A 19,072-nucleotide genomic window follows, 5' to 3' on the forward strand; every position below is an offset into this window, starting at 1 on the left:
ATGCTGCAGTGGAATTTGAACTCTCTGTAGGATGGGGATTAGAGATATTGTACACTCAACCAACCACACCTGTGTAATGGAAAATTTATATATTTAAATGTTTTAATTATACTTTTTTAGAGACGTTTGCTTCTTCGTTAGTTCCAATTTTTTTTCTATTTTTTGATTATGCCTAATTTGTAAGCATTACTTTACTTACATATCATTATGTAAGTAAAGTAATGCTTATTACTTTAATTTATTAAAGAAAATTTTAATTTATTAAATTAATTAAAGAAAATAATTGCCAAAATGCCTTACAACTAAGAAATGTATCTTAGTTGTAAGGGCATGTTGTTTAAATAAGATATACTGGAAAAAGTGGGAGTAGTTGCAGTTTATTTAAATACACTTATTTTCACGAATAGGAATTGAAAAATATGGAAAATATTAAATAACGAGAGCTATCTTGTTGAAATTTTTCTTCAGTTTTATTTTTCTATCTCAGCTTGCAAAAGTATTTTTATTTACTTATTAAACTTTTTGTTACCAGATGATGTGACAGAGTTATTTTTAAAATTTTATTAGTATGTGCCAAAAATTTGTGCCTCTCAGACAAATATCATCCAGGAATTTGGTCAGGAAGACATTGGATATGCTGTGGACATATTTCTCGTTATGGTTCTGGATGTCTGAACACACTGATAGTTGCTGATCAGGTCACACATTCATCTTCTGCTGAACATAATCATCATGGTTCTCATAATCCTCTTAATGCAGGTAAGACATTTTAAAATATATATATACATGTAATAAGCTGTTTTTGTGTATATCAGTCATCTACACTATAAGAGTACAAAAGCAGTGTCCTGGAATTGTGTATTCTATATAGAATATGAAATATCACTTTTTCAGAATGTTATATTTATTAGCAGAATGGTAGTTAATGGGTTTTGAGAGTACATCTTATTGTTAGTTAATAAGCTTTTGTAGTGCTGCTGTCACAAGGAGATGAGTAGATATTTGGCATTCTAATTCCTTTCTCTTGAAGAAGTTGTAAATAAAAGGAAATAAAACTTGCCTGATAGCAGTGAATATAAACAAGTGACAGTTTCATAACATCAACATTTGTTTTCATGGTGAAACTATTTCACAACATTTTTGCCTTTGGTTTCTATATGGTATATGAGCTAAAAATGAAAATAATGGTGTTTGGTATAGTGAGAGTTCTTTGTATATGGAGTTCTTTGTACATCTTTGTACATCATTAAGGAAAGGGTTACTAAACCTGATCATGTCAAAACATAAGATGTTAAGCTTTTTATTCTATGCCAGTGATCCTTGTAAAAAGTGATGTTATCCTTGTAAATAAATCTTCTAAATGTTCAAAACTTTTTGAACAACCAAATAATAGTTGTGTTAAATCTGGTATGAAAATCGGCAAGAAATCATAAACACTATGATGATTGAAAGAAGAGCCTAAAGACTTCAATATGGTAGTTACTTAAACAAAATGTTATCAGAAATCCATTTTTATTTTATAACCGATAAAACCACATAAAATTTAACATAAAAACTGCCAAATTTTTATATCATAAAGTGCTTAAACAGGAAAACAAAACAAAAAAAAACATTTCAAGTCCATTAGTACTTGCTGATAGTGAACATGTGGAAAACCTAGCACATTTTAGTTGCTTAGACACAGTTTTTTGTATAGATAGTAAATTAAATATGGATAAGCATTATCTAAATTAAGGGGATATTAAATCCCACATTGTTTCAAAACCGAATAAGAAACTCAAAGATCTCAATAAAGGTCGAAACCGGTCTCGGTAGTGACCTTCCACCATAATGTATAACATCATACATCTCCTAGGATATGTGTTTTACATTATGGGAAATACTAAGAATAGTGATCAGAGCTTTACCCATCTTTGCTACGAGTTGCCCTAGTTTGTACTACGTACTTTAGCTTAGCTAGTATCTGCCAATACTTTTATAGTTTACTATATTCGGCATGAAACTCTTTGATTCCGATCTTTGAGTTTCTTATTTGGTTTTGAAACAATGTGGGATTTAATATCCCCTTAATTTAAATAATGTTACGTTGCCGAAGTGAAGCCCATTGGCTCTTTATATTTAAGTAAATGGATAACCATATTTAGTAGAATAAGCAAGGCTGGTGAGAGGAACAAATTGAATAACATTATGTCAAAAGAAAGACATCAGCCATAATGCCATTCTAGGTAGTTAGGTAATTTTTCAGTATATAAGAAAGTATTGAAACCAATTTTAACATAATGGCTCTGAAACCTGAGTAACAAATAAGACAGCTCATTAAAGACTAGAGACCATGGATATGTGAGTTAGGAGAAAAACTTAGAAGTGAATAGCTAGCATCACTGACAAAATTATTAAAAAAGAAAATATAAGAAAAGAACATAATATTATTAATATTCAGTCACTTGTAAGGAGAGCTAATCTAAGGTGGTATTGTCATTTACAGATTTGGTGACGTTGGTAACAGAACACTCTCAAACTAGTAGGAAAAACCTTAAGAAAAATAAAGCTATAGCTGGATGAATTTAATTGGGACAGCTTTAGAAAAGTAAGAGATTAATCAAATTAGAGACAACAGATAATAAAGGAGTCACATAAGGGTGACAGTCAGATAACTATGAGGAATGAGAAAAGCTCCATATGGCCTATAAGAATGCAAAGAATTGACCGTAGCTTAACCCATTGTTCAGTCCTCACCTTCCTGTGGTATGTACCCAGTACTAGTTCACTCTTTAGATGGTGAATGAACAAAAGTAATTTAGAAATTTTGTACCACAGAATTTGTACAACAAATTTTGTGGTATAGCAATCAAACATCTTGCTAACTAGGGTGTGCCCCACATGCATATAGCCCCTTGTTGCTTTCATCAGGAAACTAATGTGAATATTGTGAATTCAACTCCTGGAACATTCTGAACAGAATTTAAAATAGAACCTCATTATGCTTCAGTGGAAAAGAGTTGGAACTAGCAAAGGAACTTAAGAAATATGTTGTTGACATAAACTGGTATCATTGAATTCACAAAAAAATTTATTTTCCAACATAAATGTGCATAAATTGACATATAGTGTATGCTTGCATTACACTATATGTCAATTACACACAGATTGCTTAAGGACCAAATCTAAATAACCAGGCCTATAAAGAATTTGCAGAATCGACTGAAATGTTTGACAATATTCACTCCTTACCTTTCTTTGTCTATTCTATGATTTAGAATATAAAGATGGGTTTGACAGTTTGGACATACTTGACCAAATTTTATTCTGGATTGGCTTAAACCACACATCCATCATGTGTGGTTTAAGCCGATGTTATGCCAGCTGGGAGAATTGCCTGGTTAAACAGTGCCCCTGCTTTATGTGTGTGTGCGCGTGCATTTGCATCCGTCCAGGAATAAGGGCAAACAGTAAAAAGTCAGCTACTGAAACATCTCACGCAACAGAATTGAAGATAGGAACTATCAGCTTATGAAGTTACAATGGAAAAGATGTAGTGCTAGCAGAGGAATTGCAAAAATACCACATTGATTTGACTAGTGTTACTGAGACAAAGAAAACTGAAAGGTGAAATATATCTAAATAATAAATATCATCATCAAATTCCTGCCATGTACCCTCCAGGGGTGTACAGGATATGATAGTACTACATGAAAAAATTACATCATTACTAACTTTCTATCTACAATTTTCCTCCAAATCAGTCTATTACTTGTCAAGACTCCAATATTATCATTATCAGATCTTATATTTCTATCGTCTAAGGCACTTTGTACCATATCAATCCACCTATATCTTGGTCTTCCTCTGGATCGTTTTCCTGCCAACCTGGCAGAGAACACTTGCTTTGCTAATCTTTCCTCTCCCATTCTATTTAAGTGACCATACCATCTGAGATTAGCTCTGCTAACGCATTCCTGGATGCTGACAATGTCAAATTCTTTCCTAATATCCTCATTTTTAATATGATAATGCCATTGATGCCATCTGTTCACGCCTCTAATCTTTCTCAGGACTCTCATATCTGCGGTCTCTAGTCTTTGGTCAAGTGTTTTACTTCTGACCCAGCTCTCAGATCCATAAGTTAAAATTGGTTTGAACACAGTCTTGTATACAGCTAATTTAGTGTTCCGACTAATTTCTTTCTTATTCCATATGAATTTATTCAGTTGACTTCCCACCATACTAGCTTTGTTGATTCTGTTGTTCTATTTCCATATTTAATTTATCATCTTCACTAAAAATTGTGCCTAAGTAGGTGAAATGTTTTACTTGTTCCACAGGTTCTCCATTCACAAAGCAGGTGACATTTTCAGCAATTCTGCCTATTTTCATTGTCTTTGTCTTTTTATTGCTGACCTTCATACCATAATCTATTACAACAGTTAGTCAGGGAATCTTGCAGACCTGTAGCGGATTTATTTAGTAGTATTACATTGTCTGCATAAAGCTGACATTAACATCTCCAATTTTGATATCACGTTTAATACCACTTTCCTTCATAATGTGATCCATATAGATAATGAATTATCCCCTCTGTTATTCATTATCTATATGGATCACATACTTGTCTCACACCAGATTTAACATTAAACCATCTTCCTGTACTTCCTTCAATTCTAACTGCTGACTTACAACTCAAATAAAGACTAGTATTGCTTGATATAATGCCTCATTGACACCATACAACTGTAGCATATTGAATAGCTTCTCTCTTGGCACCTTGTCATATGCCTTTCCAGATTGACAAAACTTAAACATAGATCTTTGTTATATTCCCATGCTTTCTCAACTATTTGTTGTAAAGTGAAGATCTGATCCTGACAGTCTCTATTTGGCCTGAATCCAGCTTGTTCTTCACCAAGCTTTTCTTGTCAACTATTTCTCAAGTATACTTGCATAAATCTTGCCAGGAACACACAGTAGGGAAATACCTCTGTGATTTTCACATTAAGTTTTATTTCTCTTTTTTAATATGCACTATGAGAGCTCTACTCCAATCATCAGGAATTTGTCCCTCTGTCCAGGCTTTCTGAACTATGCAGTGCAGCCACTGTAAGACTTTTATACCACCATACTTCAGTTTCTGGTCAAATATCATCTACTCCTGCTGCTTTTCCACATTTCAAGCCTTTGATGGCTTTTTTCTGCTTCAAGTATGGATATGTATTCCTGACTGTATGCCTGTTGAGTGTTTTTTGCCACTGTGCTACCACTGCTTGTTTCATTTAGCAATTTTTCGAAGCAATTACTCCATACTTCAATGATATCTTTTTCTCCCATTTTCATGTCACCTTTATCATCTTTAACTCCTTTTACAGCATCCTTTCCTTCATTTCTAAGCTTCTTCAACAACTTCCAGAATATTTTGCCACCTGCTTGATATTTATTTTCTATGTTCTTGCCAAAGTCCTCCCATGACTTTTGTTTAGCTAGTTTTACACAGTGTTTAGCTTTCTTACATTTGTCTCTGTATTCTCTAAGAGCACAAGCTGACTTATTTGCCAGGAACTTTTGATATGCTTTCTTATTTTCCTTCACTGCCTCTTTAACTTCCTGTGTCCACCATGGAGTTCTGATTTTTCTATCCTTCCAGACAACCTCACCACATGCCTCTCTGACTGAATCAAACAGTGTTTTTCTTCAGGACTTACCACTGAATCTTTGGTTTGATTGCTGTTCTCAAACTCTTTCATTTTTTCTTCAATAATATTTGTGTATTTTAGTCTACAGTTCACGTCTGAGAGCTGTTCAACTTTTATTCGCTTTAAAACTTTCTTAGATGTTATTCTTTTCAATATGAAATTCAATTTTATTCTGCTCAAGACTAAATAGTGATCACTTCCAATTTCAAATCCTCTGTACACTCTGGTGTCCTGCACCAGGGAGAAAACATCACTATCAACAATAACGTAGTCAGTGAGACTTTTCTTATTCCTTGCCTCTTCCCTCCATGTGAATTTGTGCACATTTTTGTGTTGGAACATGGTGTTAGTAATAAGTAGTCCATGTCCTGAACAGAAATCCAACGGGTATTTGCCATTATTATTAGCTTTGCTCTTTTCTCCAAATTTTCCCAAAACATTTTTGTATGTCTCACAGTCATTTCCTACTCTGCTATTTAGATCCCCAACAAGGACCAACTTTTCCTTTTTCATTGTGTCAGTTGCTTTTTCCAAAGCCTCAAAAAATTCTTCCACTTCTACCTTAGCAGAACCTTCTGTGGGACCATAGGCACAAATAAGTCTCATTGTCCAGTTCCCCCATTCTGATATTTGCCGACATCACTCTACTTGAGACTGCCCAACCATTCAAGAAGATTATCCTCGTAATTAGTGTTGAATTCTATGGCTACTCCTTCTTTTCCTTGATTGTTATTGCCCGAATATAACATTTTGTATTTATTGCTCAGAAAGATCTCACCAGTTTTTGTCTTTTTTGTTTCAGTCACCCCTATTATGTCGATCTGATACTTATCTAATTACTCAGCTAGCTCGATTTTTTTGCCATTCAGGCTTCTTATGTTGATAGTACTGATCTTAACTCTGGTGATGTTGAGTTAGGGTGTGTTTTCAGATTTGTTCTTTTATGCTTACATAAAGTTTTGTTCTTTGCTTATTTCTCCTTTAGACATTAGACAAATACTATGGATATTTATTTAATGGTTTTCCTAAAGCTTATAATCAGACTTGACACAGTGGGTTATAAAATAACTAAATCATATTCAATCTTGTCTACTTTCTGGTTGCACATTATGTGAGGTGATTGACATTTTATCATCACACTTTGCAGTTAATTCTAAGATGTTTCAGTCTTTTACTTACTCTCTTCCTTCTGCACATCAGTGACTTTCTCCAAGTGATACACATCCTTTCAATAGTTTTACTGATGACACATTGGGCTCACAGTCTGACAAATACTGTACTACAAAAATCAAAACTTTTATTTTGAATGTATAATTCTACATCCCTAAATAATCACTACCATTTTCCCCATGCAGTTTAATAATGTTGCTAACTTCAGTACTAGTAAAATTCATTCTTAGCCTATTTCTTTCTGCAAGATAGTTTTTTAGCCGTTTTACTTTTGACAATACCCAAATTCCGTCTAGTTTCTAAAGACAAGATTGGATTTTTCTTCTTGTGATAACTTGAACTGCTAATTTTTTATTTTTTGCATGAACATATCACAAGTATAACTTGATAAATGAAAATATAAACCATTATAATTATTAAACTTAAAATAGAATTTTCATCCTAGTGTGTTGAGGGCATCTTCAGTATGACTTTCAAATTAAACAACTAGAACCAAAAGATTTCCTGGCAAGATCTATGCAAGTATACTTGAGAAACGGTTGAGAAGAATTATGGAAGAAAAGCTTGGTGAAGAACAAGCTGGATTCAGGCCAAATAGAGGCTGTCAGGATCAGATCTTCACTTTACGACAAATAGTCGAGAAAGCATGGGAATATAACAAAGATCTGTATTTAAGTTTTGTCGATTTGGAAAAGGCATATCACAAGGTGCCAAGAGAGAAGCTATTCAATACGCTGCAGTTATATGGTGTCAATGGGACATTATATCAAGCAATACTTAGTCTTTATTTGAGTTGTAAGTCAGCAGTTAGAATTGAAGGAAGTACAGGAAGATGGTTTAATGTTAAATCTGGTGTGAGACAAGGATGTACATTATCCTCTCTATTATTCATTATCTATATGAATCACATTATGAAGGAAAGTGGTATTAAACCTAATATCAAAATTGGAGATGTTAATGTCAGCTCTTTGCTTTATGCGGATGATGTTATACTTCTAAATAAATCCGCTACAAGTCTGCAAGATTCTCTGACTAAATTGAATAGCTGTTGTAATAGATATGGTATGAAGGTCAGCAATAAAAAGATAAAGACAATGAAAATAGGCAATCATTGAAAATGTCAACTGTGTTGTGAATGGAGAACCCGTTGAACAAGTAAAACATTTCAGTTACTTAGGCACGATTTTTACTGAAGATGGTAAATTAAATCTAGAAATAGACAACAGAATCAGCAAAGCTGGTATGGTGGGAAGTCAATTGAATAAATTCATATGGAATAAGAGAGAAATTAGTCAGAACACTAAATTAGCTGTATACAAGACAGTGTTCAAACCAGTTTTAACTTATGTTTCTGAGAGCTGGGTCGGAAGTAAAACTCTTGACCAATGACTAGAGACCGCAGATATGAGAGTCCTGAGAAAGATTAGAGGCGTGAACAGATGGCATCAATGGCAATATCATATTAAAAATGAGGATATTAGGAAAGAACTTGACATTGTCAGCATCCAGGAATATGGTAGCAGAGCTAATCTCAGGTGGTATGGTCACTTAAATAGAATGGGAGAGGAAAGATTTGCAAAACAAGTGTTCTCTGCCAGGTTGGCAGGAAAACGACCCAGAGGGAGACCAAGATATAGGTGGATTGATACGGTACAAAGTGCCTTAGACGATAGAAATATAAGATCTGATAATGTTGGAGTCTTGACAAGTAACAGACTGATTTGGAGGAAAATTGTAGATAGGAAGTTAGTAATGATGTAAATTTTTCATGTAGTACTGTCATATCCTGTACACCCCCTTGAGGGTACATGGCAGGAATTTGATGATGAAGAACCAGAAGATTCAACAATGCATGAACTACACGTACATGATACAGAATGACAGTCTAAATACATTAAGATTCTAATAAAATAACTAACAATAGATCATTAATTATATATAATTCTGGAAATAATTAAAAAATTAATTATTTCCAGAACTTGTGTAGAAGTACTATTTCCCATAAAGGGATAATTTCAGTCCATCAGTTATATTTAGATTTGGACAGTGCAGCAAAGTTTCACAATTTGCTTTATTTATATGAAGTATTCCACGAGATAATTACTTTTATGGAGAACCTTCTTCTCCTTCCAAAGGATTCTATGTTTGATGGAGATGGTATATTCTGCAAGTCCCAACTGTTCAGGCTAGTGGAATTTAACATGGTGCACAGCCACCAGTCTTCATGCTAAAATGTGATAACCCATTTCCTGTGAATGCCAAAAGTAATTTAGAAAGGTGTCAGCAAGGAATTTGATAGTCTCTAGGGGGGGGGGGGTCAAAGACAGATCTTCTTTTAATTAGTTAATAGGATAAAAGGACACTTGTAGGCTCTGAAAGTACAGCCAAAAAAAGTAGTTTGGCTGTACTTTCAGAGACACTTTTAACATAAGGAATGATAACAGAATGGACTACCTCTGTATCACCACCACAATGAGAGACAGATGACAGCTGTATAACTGTTAATGATTTTATTGACATAAGATTTGGTAAAGCCATTAGCAGTCAAGTTGGACTTATGATTTATTTCCTGAGAGAGCAGCTTTTCATTAGAGCAGAGAGAGTGGGTTCAATGTACCAGATGGTGTGGAAGGTATGAATGCAAAGTCCAGTATGGGTTTTCTTCCTAAAAACTTTGAATTGAAGGTTACCATCTGGTTGATGAAGTAAAGTGAACTGGACACAAGAATATCATCTACCTATCTGCACCATAAGGATGTTTTAGGAAAGATGCTGTTCATTAAGTAGTTTTCAAGTATAGGAGAAAGAGGACTGTCAATTAATGTACCCTCAATTTGTTGATAAATCTTATTCTGGCATGTGACTTAGCCAGAGTGATGATAGTCAAATAGAACAACAATATCTGCCAGAAAGTTTTGATTGAAGTCATGTATTTCATCTAAGGGAACATTTGTGAACAAAGACCCAATTAAGCTGAAAAGGAGATCACCTGGGCGAAGATAAAACTCTGATATCTCTGCTTTGAAATGAGCACTGTTCTTGATAAATGAAGAGAACTTTCCTGTGAATGCCAAAAGTAATTTAGAAAGGTGTTTAGCAATTTTATAGTAAGGATAGCTAATGCAGTCCACCACAGGATGTAATGGAATATTTATTTTGTGGACTTTTAGAAGTCCATACAAATGAGCAGGATGCCAATGGTAGCATTTCAGTTTCTTCTTGGTTTTAAGTTTATGTCAACTATGATGAATAATAACCATATCTATGTGAGAGACAGTGGAGGGAATCAGTGAAAGGCAGATCGCTACTCAATCTAACTGCTTTTTTTTAAATTTTAAGTTTAAATTTAGGTTTCACTTATTAATAAGTGAGTTTAATTTCCTAATCTGGGTAGACATAGGATCATTAGGCAAGAAAACATATGTGACATAGCATGAAGATTAATTTTCTGTACTATTCATTTCGATCTTGAATTATTAATGCTTTACCTTATCTGCTTTAGTAATAATAAAATTGTTGTTCCTCTGTAGAGAGAGAATAAAGTCTTCATTTGAGAGAAAGACAAATTTGTAAGTGGAAGCTTGGACTTGAAAAAGATTTGTGCTATTTGAAACACTAGGCAAAACTTCTAGTCTAATAAAATTTATGTAAATAAAATCTGTATTAAGTTTAATTAATTATTAGGACTTACATTCCAGTTCAAGTTATTGCTGAGCTTTATGGAGAGGTAGCTTCAAATCATTGTAGCTATCTCTCCATAGCTTTGTAGCTACTTCAAAGCTTTTAGTTAAACATGCGAAATGTGCTATCTAATCAGTTAGATTATTGTAAAGATCTAGAGAGAGGCTTAGGTAATACTGACCTAATGCAAGTTAAAAGAAACCTTTTGGTCTCCCAAAGCTCTTAAATTTAAGATTTCTTTTTTTCTTGGAAAAGTAGAAATCTTTGGAAGAAGATAAACTTCTGCCTTTGAGCCACACTGGAGGCTCCACCAGTTTGGGTTATTTTGGTCAAACAAATAGATTGATAGCTGTGCATCATGATGATCATTTAGGCCATATTAAATTCCATGGGGATTTATAGAACATGCTATATTCACCAAACATAGAATCCTTTGGAAGGGGATTAAGGTTCTCCATAAAGATAATTATCTTATGGAATGCTTTATATAAATAAAGCTGTGAAGCCTTGCTACATTATCCAAATCTAAACAGAAGTAATGCACTGAAACTATCCCTTTTATGGGAAATAGTACTTATACACAAGTTCTGGAAATAATTGATTTCTTTCCTATTCTATCAGTGGCCTTAACAAGCACTTAGTGCCCATGACCTTTCCAAGTATTCTTCGACTTCACAACCGTAACTCGAGGATAAGGTGGGTAGCCCAACACCTCCCTGATTTTTTTAATATATATAATTAATTATTGATCTCTTGTTACAGTTATTTTATTAGAATCTTAATGTATTCATACTGTGTCACTATATCACGTATGTGTAGTTCATGCATTTTCATTATTGAATCTTTATGGTTTCTGTTCTCATTTAATTTGAAAGTCATACAGCAGATGCCTTCAACACCAGGATGAAAATTCCATGCTAATAAAATTTATGCAAGTACAATCCATATTAAGTTTAATTAATATCACAAGAATTGTCTTCTGGACATTCAAGAATTAGGTTCTCTCTCTTTCACTCTGGGTGTTACTTTATCTTCAAATGACTTAACATTCTATAAACTACAGGTATGTCCAATCACTGAATACTATTTTGACATTTGGAGTGGTGCTTCTAAGATCTTTCTAAGATTTCTTAATTTGATACAAAAGAAAAGCAGTTACATTGAGTAGTGATCTGCCTTTCACTGATTCCCTCTACTTTCTCTCACATAGACATTCATTTTTTGCTTTGTGCATATTCTGTACAGATGGCTGTGGTCATTGTTCATCACATTTGACATTAGTAATTCCACTCTCCTCTAAATCTGTTAAGATATGCACTATCTTGTCATTATCCTTCAAGTTAGACTCCAAATTCAGGGAACAAATTTTTCTTCCTCCTCATTCGTTTCTACTGCCCTTTGAAACCACCTACTGTAGGCTGAATAATTTTTTGTAGGATCACCATAAAAAATTAGTCACATTATGTCACAATTGCACATGATACTTTTCATGATTTAATGAGTGAAATAGAAACAGTGTTGTTTACTTGACAAAAGTTATTTCAAGCCTTATTAATAAGGTTTAAATTATTTAATGATTTTAGAGATTCCAAAAGAACCTGAATTCTTAATTCAGGTTCTTTTGGAACCTGAACTAAGGTTCAACATTGCTGATTTCACATATTTTATTTTGATGATTTAAGTACTGTAGACCAAATTTGAACTGTATTAAATTGTGATTATATCAAAAAAGCATATCTGCTCTACTTATGTTATTTTTTATTTATTTATTTATTATTATTTTTTTAAAGGAACTGTGGCAAGTAGTACACCTCCATCTACTGTAAAAGCCATGGTAAGTAAATAATTTGTTTCATTAGAATTTAATTACAAGAAATTTTTATTTTTTTAAAATTTTACTTTCATTTATTACATTAATAGTTTGTTCATATGTAAAAGCAAATATATCATTATTTTGCCAGTTGAAATTTGCAAGGCATTTTCATCTGTTAGTGGCATCTTTATTGGAAAAATCCACAGATGTGAAGTTATATGCCTCAGCCAGTGGCATCTTGTTTAGATCTCCATCTTGATTAGCTGACCATTGTTTATGCATTATTGCAGAACAGGAAGATCATATAGCAAATCAAGCATGTGCTTCATTATACAGTGTTCTGTGTGTGCTTGCAATTTCCACACATCAATTCTATTTAAAAGTAATGTAGTGATATAGTTACTGAACTTGCCATGCTTGATAGTTTGATAAGCCTTAAAATTAAGACATTAAATCAACAGCAGGAAGTAAAAATAATCTAGTATTCCTTTGTATTTTAATGGTAATTAATAACAAAACCAAAAAAATTATTCTGAACATGTTGAAAATATGTTCAGAATAAATTATTTTTATTTTTGATTTTATTATTATTATGTGACACCTCCAGGGAGTCCTAGGACTCATCGAGGGAGAGTGTGCCAACAGCATCGATCGATTGATCCCTGTCCAACTACTAACTGCGCTCAAACTTGCTTAAGCTATTAGTAGCAGAGGGCTCTACCAATCGACCAACCTTTGCTGTCTAAACATTTTTTAATGTAACCTGCATGCTTTACTTGTTACAAAAGAGAATTTCCAAATTTTTTCATTGGTTAAAACAATGATTCACAAACTAGGTAGAATGCATTATGATACTTAAAAATAGTGCTAAAAAAAATTTTGTTTTAAACACACATTTTAAGACATAAAAAGAAATATTTTTTTAATATTCTCAGTTTATATGCACTTGTTATGTGGATGTTAAATAGGTGATGCTAGACACAAAAAAAAAAAAAAAAAAAAAAAAAAAAAGAGAGAGAGAGAGAATGATCTTATTGTATTAATCAGAACACTCTAAATTGATGTTTTAGTATTTTTATTTTGCATACCACTACTGTCATTTCATAAATTTTGTTTTCTGGAAAATATAGAAATATTTTTCTTAATAATGAAATGATATGAGTTTCTTGTGATATTCAGGAAGTATAGGAAATCAAAAGACGTATCTTCTTTAACAATCATTCCAATTTTATTTGGTTGATTTCAGAATTTTTTTTTTTTCTCTTTAAAGAATAAATCCAGTGGACCAAAAGTTGTTGTTGCTTTATATCCTTTTCAAGCTATTGAAGAAGGAGATCTTTCCTTAGAAAAGGTTAGAATTTTTTCTGTTATCTATATATTGAAAATTAGCCATATTAATAAATAATGTTTTTGATTAGTCAGGTGTAGCAAAGTATGTTATCTGTATCACAGTGAATTATAGAAAGACGATTAACCATAGATACAAATACATGTGTGTACAGAAGCTGAAATAATACAGATCGTTTGGAATGTAAATCATAATGATTCCTTCAGATTGCCTTTATAGTTCAGTCAGCAACAGTGATGTCTTTTGTCTGAATTGTAATCCTGTCCAGGATTCAAAAAAGAGAATTTCAACTGATGGTGAAGTTAGCTGGCCTCATACAAAAATAGTTTTTCCTCTGAAGTTTTTACATGCCGATTGACAGATAGTGCACACCATGAAGATGGCATTAATTTCCATCTCTAACATATATAAAGAAGGATGGAATGGAATTTCATATAGATTAATTATTATTATTTTGTGCCCTCATCAAGGGAGGGCACTTACTCTACAACTCTCCATTTCATAACTCTACTACCCTTCACCACATAATCCACCAACTACACCTAACCCTCGCTAGCATCATCATCTATACCCATGTCCACCACCACTAGTATTTTTTGTCTGTAAAATGCTTGTGTTCTGAAGCCAATTTGCCTGTATGCAGGATAAAAAAACCAGAGTTTCAGTTTCCAGGAGAAAAAACCGTGCTACCTCTGTATGAGATCGGCTAACTCATCTTCATTTGAAAAAACCCATATAAAGATTCCTCTCGTCATGACAAGAATTGAACATAGCTTTTTCCAGTCGAAGTTGCAACATACTGTCTTTCTTCCAATTGTGCTACGCAGGTGCGCATAATATCTATTAATAGATAAAAAATAAAATTATTTTACACGATTGGTGTTCTGCACATACATGTCAGCTTTTAGTTTTAGTTTTTGTCTTTATAATGTATTTTCATTTTTTGTTTCATAATAATACCATATTAAAACTGTTTTTTCAGCAGAATGAGATATGAATGATTTTATGTTTATTTCATTTTTTATTAATACAGGTAACTCTCGTTATATGCGGGATTGCATTTTTGAGAATCGCTGTGTATGTTGAAAATGCATTAAATGGGAGGCTTATAACATTGTATAATAAAGGTTGCATTTCCAATCAAGCAAGCAAGATTATAAATTTATAATTAAGGCATAAGAGTAGTAAATAAAATATTTGGTATGCATAAAACAAATAATTATTAAAATAGTTCTTTATTTTCACAATTAATACATCATAACCACATTTTAATCACATCTTCTTTATCTGGCATACTGAAGTTTGAACAGTCATAGGAAACTGAAGTCCACTCTAAGAATCCCTCAACAGAAACCTGACCTGAAATTTTTCTACTTCTGATTGTAACTTCTCAGTGTGTTTAACTTCCTTCTTTTCTCTTTACTTTGAAGAGAAATTTATGAAATTGTTCAGTAACAACATGAGCTGCTGCCTCTCCAGTCATGTTGAGATTGAGGAACACATAGTGACTCTTCTAGCAGTCGAACCACCCACAACTTGCAGCAAAAGGTCAGCTGCTTTTCATACAAATTTTTTGCCTGCTCTCGAATGTTGTCCCAGACAAAGGCATGTTATTCTGGTTCTGATGCTCAATCCATCTAGCTAGCAGGCATCTTTCCTGTTTTTTCAATTGCATGGCATCGATATTTCATTAGTAATCGTGGGCAACTGAGTTCTGTGTGCATTGTATCAAGCCATTATCACCATAGAATCACTCATTCCTGTGGTTGTTTGAATGTCAATGTTATGTTCACCTATATCAAACCAAATCAGAACTTCCAGCTTCACCTCTGAAGAATTGGATTTCCTAGGCCGTTTCTTCACTTCATCTTTATTCACATTTTTTTTCACTCTTAGTTTCCTTTGTTTGTTTCTTGCCAGATATCTTTCTCAAAGGAAGAAAAATATCTGTAAATAATTTCTTGTGCAGAAGTTCTTTACAGATAAAGGCAAATACTACATAGACCAATAAGAAAATAGGGACACAAAATGGACACTGAGCCACTGAACACAGTGGATGGAATAGACAAGGTGCATGTGCAGAAAGCTGCCCATGTAGAGGAAACTGCAATAGTCCTTATGTACCATCAGGCCCGGCTAGTGGCGTGTGCAAAGTGTGCAATATACACAGGCGCCGCTGATTAAAATTTACGAAAATATACCTAAAATAGTTCTTTATTTTTTGATGTATTATAAATCAACTTATAATTGTTGAGGTCCGTGTAAAAAAAAATTTGTATAAGCAGGACTAATCCGTAGGTAACATTATACCGTAAAGCAGTTTTCATTTGTTTTTCATTTCCTGTTCGTTTTATTCACACTTTATCCAAAAAAAACTTTTTTGGAAAAGTGCCAAACATTAATCGCACACACAAGAAAAATATTAGGTGCCGGCGCTGTGTACCATGATAATAAAATGGCATATATGCAAAAATACAGATATCGAAACACGTATAACAAGAGTTACCTGTATAATATTTAATGGATTTTTCCACATCAAGTAATTTATAAAAATCTAGAGATTTTTATAAATTTGACACAGCAATAGATTTTGAAAAATGTAGGCATTTTAAATATTTGAAATTCAGAAAAGTGTTTCATTTGTTCATTTTCTTTAAACTACTTATATTCACATGATCAAGTAAGAGTTCGATTTATGCAGATGAGAATTTACTTTAAGTATGAAATCACTTTCTCAGTTGAATTTGTTTTACTAATTGATTCTGTGGCTAGATTGGAGATTTATGATCTGCCAGTCCTGACTTGTTGGTTTTTTAAAAATTTAATATATTTCGTTTTGTTAATTGACTGACTGTTGTGTGGCTTACAGCATAGCAAATTTTCCGTTACCAGACAGACCATAGTCAGAGATCAACCAGAACCCAGAATCATCATCATCAGCAGCAGCTTTTGTCCCATCTTACTGCTGGCTTGTGTGGTCTTTGATGTCCAGTTCTTGGTGTCCATTCTGTTGTTCTCTTTGTCCATCTGTTATCAGGCATTCTCACCACATGCACCACTTATTAACTTTTACCTTACCTATTTACTTTACAATCTAACAGATAAATTTAGGTGTTGATGGTTATTCATGACTTATTTTGAACGGTATTAACAACACCAAACAAACTATCTTATAAAAAAGATGTTTTATTAACTTGCTTATATTTTGCAATTTCAAATCAGCATCATCAGAGCTTAGCACAGCATGTATACACGACAGTGAGTAAGTGAAACAATACCATTGTGCCCTCTCTAATGTTAAAAAAAATAAATAACAGCTATGTGGGAGTTGCTCTTAAGATAAGTTTCCCAAATTTTTGGCAAATTAATGGAACCATATTTGGTCATGTTTGTAGAATTCTTCATAGCCATGGCTGACTCAGAAAATAATCTTTCAGATCTGTAATGATTTCTAAATAAGCACATTAGTTTTCTTCCATCTAATCCTGTGTGAAGGGGTGTCCAAAGCATGGTCTGCTAGTTCTGACTTGCCATAACATGGCAGCGAATGTATTTTTCATGTTCTTCCAGGTGGATGTTAACAGATCTGCCTATAGTAGGCCAAGTCACAGTCACAAGGAACTTCATACACTCAGCAAACAGTATTGACTGTTTTGCTGTTTGGCCTCATTCTGAAAATAAACTTAACATTTTCCTACTACAGATCAATTATCTTCATCCATGCATTCAATTCACCATGGAAAAAGAAAAGGCTGGGTAGTCTACCATTTTTGGACATCTCTTTTTACGTGCACAGTCTATCAACCAATGTTTATCAAAAACCTACCTTTTTACTGACAGATACATTGACCAAAAGTCTGCCCATTACACCTCTCAAAAAATTGGTGTTATCAAGTCTTTAATTAATTAATAGATCACATAACGTCTGCTCCTCTCCCTAAAGCTTACAGTAAGAACTGTCACTTTCAAAACTTTAATGGAATTTAATGGTTATAATCCTAATAAAATCCAGCAGATAATTGACTCCTATGTTCCAATACCTCAGGATTTATCAACAGACTGCAGGGTTCCAATCCTTTATATTTCTGGTATCTCTGAACCTATTGGTAGAATTGTGAAGAAATATCACCTTATTCCCACATATTTTCCTATCAACAAAATTTATCATCTGTTGCCATTAAAATATCACTCTCAATGGCTGGTATTTACCAGATAGCTTGTGAATGTAATCTGATATACTTTGGGCAGACAAGCCATTCTGCAGAAAAAAATTAATGAACATCAGTATTATATTGAATATATAACACCACCTCAAAAGTCTGGTCTGGCACAACGTAGTATTGACACTAAACACAGTGTCTGGTTGGATGAAGCTTGTCTTCTCCAGAGAAGCAGTTTTAAATGTGAATGCCTTTTCAAAGAAAGTTGCAAAGCCCTTTTACATTGGCCAAATCTGAATTGGAACGATTGTCTCTCTCTCTCTCCCCCCCCCCCAAAGTTTGGGAGATTCTCATTTTATGTAACCATCAAAAATAGTTTTAATAATATTATTTATTAATATATATTAATTTTTAGCATGTGGCAACAGTTTTTAATTGGTAAACAGATTGTTGTATGTACCTTATATTACCATTTGTTTGATTTGCTTGTTTCTATGCACTGATGATGTGCTGTTATTTTCAGTACGAAATATCTGTACTTTCATTTCATTCAAGTTAATTACTGCGGTTATCATGTAATTTTTTTGTTTATAGTCATGCCACAGGTACCTTTTTAAAGATTTATCATTCCTGATTTTTGTGTAAGCTGGTGGTATGCATCTATATGTACAAACTGACTGGTATGTTCTAGGTTTGCAATAAACACTAAATGGGAGACAGCTAACAAAAAACAAGTTATCAGTGTATATCCAAGAATGTTAAGAAATTTTGTTTTTCTATTTCTGTTGTGAAGTGTAAGTGTTTGTGTTGTTAAATGGCTGAGTAAAGCATTCAAGATTTTGGTGGCTGTATGGTCAAATTATAAATACGTTAATGTATTTAAGCCAGACCATTGGTTTTAAATTTCCAGATTCAAGAGCTTTCTGCTTGAAAGTTTCAATAAAGAAGTTTGCAATGGGGGAGAGTGGCAAGCCCATGGCTGCCACTTCTTTTTGAAGGTAGAAATTGCTTTACCACATGAAGTAACCTGAGCATAACATGCAAGCAAAGAGGGCCATAATGTCAGGTGGAAATTTGCTTTGTAGATGGAAAATTGTGTCATCAACGAGGATGCTTGTAAAGAGAGCAGTGATGTCAAAGCTGACTAAGAGTTCCTGTTTATCTAAAATATGGTCCTTAATTTTGGTAATAAAATATTGACTTTTTTATATAAGAT

General features: G+C 33.4%; 1 protein-coding gene across 4 annotated transcripts in view; it reads left to right on the plus strand.

Annotated features, from left to right (window-relative positions):
* Positions 1–19,072, plus strand: part of LOC150100243 (tyrosine-protein kinase Btk-like) — a 152,945-nt gene that overhangs the window by 53,323 nt on the left and 80,550 nt on the right. For all 4 annotated transcript variants that reach the window (XM_090402576.1, XM_090402573.1, XM_090402574.1 and 1 more), the window contains exons 5-7: positions 568–759; positions 12,326–12,369; positions 13,619–13,699. In XM_090402576.1, coding sequence (XP_090258702.1) covers positions 568–759; positions 12,326–12,369; positions 13,619–13,699 — 317 coding nt within the window. The remainder of the gene's footprint in view (positions 1–567; positions 760–12,325; positions 12,370–13,618; positions 13,700–19,072) is intronic.

This window comes from Typopeltis vanoorti, chromosome 13 (assembly GCF_054136105.1).
Source record: "Typopeltis vanoorti isolate ZY-2024b chromosome 13, IOZ_Tvanoo_1.0, whole genome shotgun sequence".
NCBI classification, from domain to species: domain Eukaryota; kingdom Metazoa; phylum Arthropoda; class Arachnida; order Uropygi; family Thelyphonidae; genus Typopeltis; species Typopeltis vanoorti.